The sequence below is a fragment of the Etheostoma spectabile genome, chromosome 1 (assembly GCF_008692095.1).
Source record: "Etheostoma spectabile isolate EspeVRDwgs_2016 chromosome 1, UIUC_Espe_1.0, whole genome shotgun sequence".
NCBI classification, from domain to species: domain Eukaryota; kingdom Metazoa; phylum Chordata; class Actinopteri; order Perciformes; family Percidae; genus Etheostoma; species Etheostoma spectabile.
In genome coordinates, this window is record NC_045733.1 from 23,989,167 (window position 1) to 23,998,036 (window position 8,870).

The 8,870-nt window shown below is 39.6% G+C and overlaps 1 protein-coding gene and 1 non-coding gene across 2 annotated transcripts in view; one reads left to right on the forward strand and one right to left on the reverse strand.

Annotated features, from left to right (window-relative positions):
- Positions 1-8,870, reverse strand: part of gnb5b (guanine nucleotide binding protein (G protein), beta 5b) — a 12,053-nt gene that overhangs the window by 1,461 nt on the left and 1,722 nt on the right. Inside the window, exons 3-11 of the mRNA XM_032516512.1 lie at positions 7,795-7,906; positions 7,032-7,168; positions 6,782-6,823; positions 5,429-5,505; positions 4,722-4,854; positions 2,396-2,539; positions 1,315-1,406; positions 710-758; positions 190-286 (exon numbers count right to left, since the gene is read on the reverse strand). Coding sequence (XP_032372403.1) covers positions 190-286; positions 710-758; positions 1,315-1,406; positions 2,396-2,539; positions 4,722-4,854; positions 5,429-5,505; positions 6,782-6,823; positions 7,032-7,168; positions 7,795-7,906 — 883 coding nt within the window. The remainder of the gene's footprint in view (positions 1-189; positions 287-709; positions 759-1,314; positions 1,407-2,395; positions 2,540-4,721; positions 4,855-5,428; positions 5,506-6,781; positions 6,824-7,031; positions 7,169-7,794; positions 7,907-8,870) is intronic.
- trnap-cgg (transfer RNA proline (anticodon CGG)) lies at positions 4,177-4,248 on the forward strand. The gene has a single exon. It is a non-coding gene; the product is annotated as a tRNA-Pro (tRNA).

Consider the following 8,870-nt stretch of genomic DNA (forward strand, 5'->3'; position numbering starts at 1 on the left):
AGGTGAGGAAGAGAAAGTAATTGAGAAAGAGGAAGTGGGGAATTTGGAATAAGGGGAAGTAGAGAGTAGTCAGACAAAGGGTTGGTTGATATTGAGAGACAGACTTTTTACTTGAATTTCATTGAATGATTAACTTCCCTAGTAGATGCTGATAAGTAATGGCTATTATTTATTACACAAACTCCTTACCACTCAGAGAGAAGTCCAGTGTGGAAGCACCAAATATGACGCTGTCCTTCTGGTAGACGGCTACCTCACGGTCAGCTCGCAGATCATAGAAACGGCACTGAGGGACACCAATAAACACGCAAGAACACAGACAGACACAGACAGGACACACAATGGTAATTTGACAAGAGCAATTTAGTCTAAAGTAGGCACTGTTACAGTATAGCATAGCAGTAGAGTCAGGGTTACTTTTTACCTCGTCACTACTCATTGCTGATATTTGTATGTATTTGTTTCTGTTGACATTGACAAGTGTTAGAGGTAGCCTACCAGTAAAAAAAAAAGAAATCGGACAATGTCCTGTTTACTGAGATCTCCCAATCATCAAATTATGACATGAAAGTGATTCAGAGTGAATAAATCAATTGACACATGTCTACACATGCACTGAGGACGTCAATTAAACAATATTGCGCAGGACACATATTGACATGACCAGCAGACACATCACAACTAACTGATAAGATATGACGTGACTCACTGTGGCATCGTCTGAAGCAGAAGCAAATGCATCTCCACTGGGGTAGTATCTGAACACACAGAGGGTAGAATTAGAAGTGCGGCACCAAAGAGCATTCTATATGAAAGAAACTTGATTAATCATTTTTAAATAAGTGAGTAAATCTGCTGCTTGTACAGCATCACAGGGCGGAAACTTGATCTTTGCCTTACTCTAATGCAGACGATGAACACATCATCTCAATGTAAAACAAAACAATGCCTAATTTCATTTGTTTTTAGTACGCAACCTAAGGGTCTAAACGTTTTATCATATTTAAAACATGATTTACAATGAGGGCACTACCATCTCTCATTCATCAAAGACAATTATATTAAAGGGTAGCAGAGGGCCTCAGATGTCTCCATGACATTAAGCATGTGTGCAAGCACCTGTAGGTAAAATGCCTTAGTATATGATGCATTTTAATGATCTAGGGTAAAATCATATCATTTAGGTCTCTATTTGTTGTAGTAGCATAAGTGTGGAAACAGTTTTTCTGTCATCTCTATCTCATCCCCCACTTAATTAATAAAAGAGACACTGTGAGACTTTAGATTTTTTTTTTATCAAAGCGCTGGACTCACTTTACACAGTTGATATCAGACTCGTGGCTCTCAAAAGACTGAATGTTCTGTCCAGAGCGCATGTCCCAAATGTTGGCCTTCTTATCACAGCCCTGATAACACGCATGCACACACACAACACAAAAAAAACAAGCACACGACAACCAACAAAAACCTAACAAAAACACACAAAAAGACACAATGAACAACAAAACAAACACAGAAACAAACAAAAAAAACAATAACACCCACGACACAACAACCAAACAAAAAGCACACAACCAAAACACAACAAAAACAAAACAAAACAAAAAACACACACCAACCAACAAACATACACAACAGAACACAAACCAAACCCAAATTGGGGGGCCAAAACAACAAAACCAACCAACAAAACACAACAGGAAACACCAAAAAAAAACAAAAAACCAAACAAAAAACAACAACACACAACAACCAAAAACAAACCACCACCACAAAAACAAACCACCACACAAAACAAAAAAAACAACCACAACCAAACAAACAAAAACAACAAAAAAACAAAAAAAACACAGACAACACAGAAAGAAAACAAAACGAACCACGACAACAACAAAACAGAACAAGGCCATAAAACACAACACAAACAAAGCACCCTAACAAAGACACAAAAAATCCACACACATAAAAACAAACAAAACAACAGAAAACAACACACAGAAAAGCCACAACAACACAAAAAAACCAACAACCACTAAACAAACAAAACAAACACAAAAAAACAACACACAAAATAACAAACAACACAAAACTACACACACAAACAAACCAACAAACACACACAAAGAACACATCAAACACCAACCACCAACATAACACGCACAACCACACAACACCACACCACCAAACGACACGCAACACACACACACGCACCCACACACACCACACCACACACACACCACACCCACACACACACACACACACACACACACCACCACACACACACACACACACACACACACACACACACACACACACAAAAAAGACCATCAGTTACAGGCAGGGTTTTGCCACAACCACATGAATTACAAACAGACAAACACTATCTTTCTCTCACCCCAGAGACAAAAGTGTTTCCAGTCTCAGATGGGGCGAGGTCCAGGGACAAAACATCAGCTGTGTGACCATGGAAACTCTGCAGCAGCTGCCCGCTCTCCACATCCCACAAGGCACATGTGCCATCACCACTGGAGGTCAGGATCTAGCAGACACATGCACACATACACATGCATACACACATGCATACAAGATCACAGGCCCGGCACACATGTTCAACATACATCCAGAAAACACAAAACAATGTGAAAACTTTATTTCAAGACATGTACGTTAAGCATATTTTGTAACATTTTCACAAACTTCATCTGATCATGAAATGTATTATTATTATAATATAATTATTATTATTATTTATTAATATATCATCAGTATGATTTACTAAGGGATCTGTGGATACCAACCTACAGCTTAGAAACTGTGCAAACACTGAACTGGCATCACAGGGTACTTTGATGTGTTAAGATCACATGGTTGAGATAGGTAAACTCTATATTCTATTGGAAACTCCACAGTGAAGGTTGATGATGGTGGTCGTAGAATTAAAAAAATTGGATAGGAATGTGATAATAAAAATTTGTCTCAAATAAGAACAAGGAAAAAATAAAACAGCAGGCTTTGATTAAAATTTAGAGAAGTAGTAGCCTTTGTTTTCTTACAAACACCTACACAATGCATATTGCAGTCAAGTTTGGTTATCTGTTTTCTACTTTAAGGGTTATGGTTAGCCACTTTAGCGACAGGCTTTACTTTCATTCTCAATTTGAACACTTAAACCTGAGGAGAGAAACAGCCAAAAATAAACTGGAAATATTTTAATTGATGGAGAAAACAAATTGAAGGATAAAGTCCAAGTTATAAGTACCGGACATGTGTTCATTTTGACCTCACTGGTATCTTAATAAAACAGAATAGCGTCATCAACAGCCGCTTTCCAAAGTCAGTTCTAAGGAAAAAGGTCCACAGCACTTTCTAACAGAAAACTATCACTGTGTATCATGTATTCACATACAAACAAGCACACAACATGCTAAAATGTCAGTGATTTCCTTAGAGACACATGCAGACATCAGAGATCCCTGCTGGCTAGAGGATTAGAGAGCTCCTGCTGGATGACCTCAGGCACCAAAAACAAACCATATCCTGCACTGAGAGGTAGCCCTAGTTTCTACATGAATGCATTTATCAGTGAACCACAAACACAAACAAATGAAAGAATAGTAAACACACTTCCTGAGATCTCAATGTTCAGTAGTTCAGAGCTTTGTGCTCCGAGGTCTAGTATAAAAGCTGTGAGTGTCACAGTGTGCTAATGTGCATGTATGTTTCTTTGTGTGTTTGCAGTATGAGAGAGAAAGTCAAGGAGGAGCCATGCGTGTGTGTCTTTGTGTTAAATGTTCTACACTCGGGTCAGTGTGCTCCACTCTTTCCTAGATAAAGGCCACTCAGTGTCTATTAATACACCCAGGGTAAAGGACCATATTCCCCCCCTTGTCTCTTTTCTGCCCCCTCCACAGCCCTGCCATCCATCTCCCTGTCCTCTGTCATTGTGAATCCTCTGCCTTGCTGATGGCTAGAGACGAGTAAATTATTAAAGCTACATATCTCTGCCATCTCCTTTTGATTCTGTCCCATACCTAACTTCTATCATGTTAGGGAGTCAAATAAACCTTTAAATAGAGGTATGGTACATCGATGCAAAATCCTAAAAAACTTGACGCAACATACTCATAATTCTAAAATACAGTATTTGAAATATTTGCAACAAAAAAAAAAGTTTGTGGCTCGTTGGTCTAGGGGTATGATTCTCACTTCGGGTGTGAGAGGTCCCGGGTTCAAATCCCGGATGAGCCCTGCTGTGGCTTGAGTATTAATGGGAAAGTAACTCCTAATTTTCCCCAGTTGCATATCTGCTCTGCTGTGTGTTGGCTCTGTGTGTCTCCTCCTGTCAATACCCACCAGGTCCGGATTTGTTGCGGAACAACCATGGCTGACAGCTGAAGTCACGGAATCTCGCAAATTCTTGTAGATATAATCACAAAACCAACAACAGTACGTTTCCATCATCGGGGTCTATTTTAATTTGAAAATGAACCGAATGTCTTATTTTATTTCTGTGCTTGACTACTCTGTGCTCTCTGCCGTGTGTGGACTTGCCGCGGAGCTCTCCGGCGTCCGGCAAACATAGAAGCTCTGCGTAACTGCTTCATCTCATTGCATTTACATTTCATTAAAATGCATTTGATCATTGATAATAGATTACAAAAGTTTCATCTATAAAATTGTCTTATTTCCAGTTTATCACAAGACATTAAACTAGTGCCCACCTGCATGTCAGAGCTGGTGAAGGTGCATCCTGATACATAGTTTGTGTGCATGGCAACAGACTTCTTCTTTGCAGACAAGTTCTCATTTTTGTCCAGTGACAGCGGGAACACTGAGCACTTGTTATCCAATCCGCTTTTGGAAGGAGATAAAAACGTCAGAGGTTAAATGATGGGTTTCTCACTATTTAAGATGAAATAGTAGATCATTATTACGCAGGGTTTAGGGCAAGGATATAACCCTAATTGATCCAGGCTGACAGAGAAATGACGATTAATTGGTTATAGGATATTAATGTTTATTTCTTGGTGTCAGATTCAGTATATTGAACAAAACATATTCCCAGTAGAATCTCATTTAGCCCCACTAAGCAATAGCAGTTGCAGTCACCAAACAAACAGACAAATTATAGACAATTGAAGTAGCTATCATATGCAAAAGGATTTTCTATTATGCAATTTAACTACATGAGTGTAAATTCATAAAAAAAAAGCGACAAAGTTCATTATTTATGTTTTTTCCAAGTTACACTGGGGAATAATAATATAATATCTCAAGAATGAATATAATATATCTTTCATAATAGTAATGACTTTTTATTAAAACAATTCCAAATATATTATTTCACTTGATAGTGTTATTGATTTTCTATTGTTGGAAAGAGTAGTAGTTTATAAAATCTGGGCAATAAAAAATTCTTTGTACTCACCCACATGCCACAGCACAACCTGAGGGAGCATAAGCACACGCCATAACCCATGTACACGGCAGGGCTACCCCATGTTCCTATACCACACACACACGCACGCACGCACACACGCACGCACATGCACGCACGCACGCACGCACACACGCACGCACGCACACATGGAAGAAAAACATAAATAGAGTGTTTGTTATTGGTAAGATACATCCTCTTTAATAAGCATAAACCAACTATTCTCTTACACATATACACAAACAGCCACACAGCTGCAGAAAAACTCTATTAATAGGGATTATGTTCAGTGTGGTAATGTCTGCTCCATCAAGAGGCGTGATGGTCAAACCAGGCTGAGTCCTGTCTGCCATTTAAGTGCTCTCATACACACATGCACACACATACACACACATACACACACACAGTTATTACAGGGGACAGATGGATAGATAATCTTTAAACGCATATGTGATCGTGTTGCACCATCTCTCTCAGAGGAGTGCGGCAGCAGAGGATGATCCCCCCACTCACTCAACATAAGTACTTATGGTGAAAACTGGGAAACCAAGCTTCTAGAAGTAAAAGTCACATTCATTTTTTTCCCAAGGAAGTGCAAAGTCTTGCATTTTGTTTTTTTCTGTTTTCCACACAGCAAATGCTTGATATTGAGCCTGAGTTTGTAGAACTTGTTACTTTATTGTTGGATTATAGATCGATTCCCAACTCTGAATTCTTCTCTATGTTTGAAAAGTCTCATGGGTACTGTAGTATTTAGTATCCTTTGACATGTCAAACTGATGGAGAAATGATTTCCTTAGACATGAAGGTGAAACGAGATAATAAGATCATCATTCAACATGTTTCAGGGCGCACTGATAGCTCACCTGGTTGAGCGTGCGCCCCCTGTACCAAGGTTCAGGTCTTACCGCAGCGGCCGGGTTAGATTCCACCCCCGTGGCCCCTTGCTGCATGTCGTCTCCCCTCTCTCCACCTTTCCTATCTGAAGGACTTGTCGTGTTATCCCTGACAATGTTGTATACATTTGTATTCTTTTCCTACTGTATTTTAACTTGGACATATACACTAAATTAAACTCTTCAGCAGCATATCCTCAAATTTCTCTTCACTTTGGCTCTTGTCATAAAAGTAAAACCAACAGAGGAATAGCAGAACTTTTGAATTTTGATAAAGAGATTTTTTGCATATTTAAGCCTTTTATATGTTTTATGTTTATATCTAAAAATAGATTTATTTTTCTTCTTCAAAAAAACCAAAGCTTTTGATATTAGCCTCCTTAATTCATGGTAATTATTGGTAATTATCTTACATTTGCCGAAAAGCACCACACAGACCTCTACTTACCTTATTAAGAGTGAATGCATCCCAGACAATCACTTTGCCATCCTAGATCAGAAAAAAAGAGCTGCATTACATAAAAAAGTACACAAAAAACAAATGGAGTCCATATATTATAGGGCTGCATAGCATAAAATGAACACTGTCCTTATTAATACTGCACTATATTTCTATTAGTAACATCTGTGTTTGTGTGCGTGCGCGTGTGTGCGTGTGCGTGTGTGTGTGTGTGTGTGTGTGTGTGTGCAGAGTATACCTGTGAAGAGCTGACGAGACGACGTTTGTCTTTACACCAGTCCATACACAGCACCTTGTTCCCATGACCCTTCAGCACACGTCTGGTCTTTATGGAGAGAGGACCCAACACCTCAATCTTCTCAGCCACTTGGTTCACTGAGGTACCAACGCACGCACGCCCACACGCACGCACACGCACACGCACACGTACAAGTACACGTACACGTACTCGTACGTACGTACGTACAAACACACACACACACACACACACACACACACACACACACACACACACACACACACACACAGTTTATGAGAGCTGGCAGTAGGAATACTTCAATGTAAAAATACTCCATCACACTGAAGGTGCTTCATTCAAAATCTTACTTCATTAAAAGTACAGAAATGTCTTTAACAAAATGCAGTATCAAAACTAAGTAAAAGTAAGAAAAGCAACAGAATGGTGCCCGTATGTCATAGGCTCATATATTATTATTATTATTATTATTATTATTAGAGATGCTTATGCATGTAAGCAGCATTTAATATTTCATTGGTTGTTATAGCCTCCACCCCAGGCTGACTGGAGATGGAGATTTACAGAAGATATGCACAAGCTCATCATCGTCTGAATCGTATTAAAAACTATTTTATGAAAATGTCCCGTCACAGTGGGCATCTCTTAACTTAGGTAACCGTTATAATGACATTTTGAAAAAAAACGAGTAAAGGCATAGGCTCCAGCAGATGTAATAGTTGTTGTTTTTGTCCAGGACACTTACACTCTACGTCGCTGAGTTTTTTCCGCTCCTCCTCTAGCTTCTTCTTTAGACTGTCGCTCTCCCTCTTCAGACTCGCCACGGTTTCCCCTTCTTGGAGCCCCTGACAAGCCATCTTTGAGAGAAAAAACAACAAAAACACTGAGGAGGGCGCGGAAGGGGAAGATAAACACGGGAGGAACGGGGAAATTTGCGGGTACGGGACGGTTGTTCGGGTTTGTTAAAATAGTCCTCGAGCACGACCAGTAGTAGTGATGCTGCGCCACGCGTGTCCCAGCTCGCCCTCGGCTGTCACCCCCTCCTCCCTTCATCCTCCACATTCAAATACACACGGGCACCACTGGCATTTAGACACGCTGACACTGGTGCAGCTTTCAGCCTTCCGCATATAGGCTACCCGTAGCACAATTACTCTAAAAGAGCTCAAATCAGTCGAGAATAAAACCCTGACCCTTAAGCTTTTCATAATAAAGCCTAAAAGTTACACATCCTTTCTGTCTCTTTTATTGCGCTGCAACGGATAGGTGCTTATGTAGCATGTCAAATCACACCAAATTGGGATAAGCAACTTTTACATCACGTTAAACAAAGGCATTGTGATTAACATGATCAATTAGCCCATAGCCTAACACTTGTTTTAAACCATGAAGGCTAGACACATAGGCTACCTCAAACAGAAAAGAATCCCTTTTCCTCCAACAAATGTAGGCACATTTAACTTTAATTGGCTCAATTTCCCCGAGGTACCATTCATTAAATCCAATCTAAAAGCTATTTGACAGAGATGATACATTATAAAAGAGTTGGATGCAATGTGTTAGAAGGTTTATCTGCTTGATTGAGTTTCAATCACAAGTACAATTACAATTTTACCTTAGTTTTACTATTGCAAAAAAAAGGTTAGAAACACTAACACGCAACTCAAATTATTTTAGGACATTTTTTTGGTGTCCAGTTAGTTGATGATGAAGAGCCACAGATTAGGAGGTAGCTCAGTGGCATGCATCTCTCTCTTCAAGGTCCTCATGACTTCCTCTGTCTGTGTGTGTGTGTGTGTGTGTGTGTGTGTGTGTGTGTGT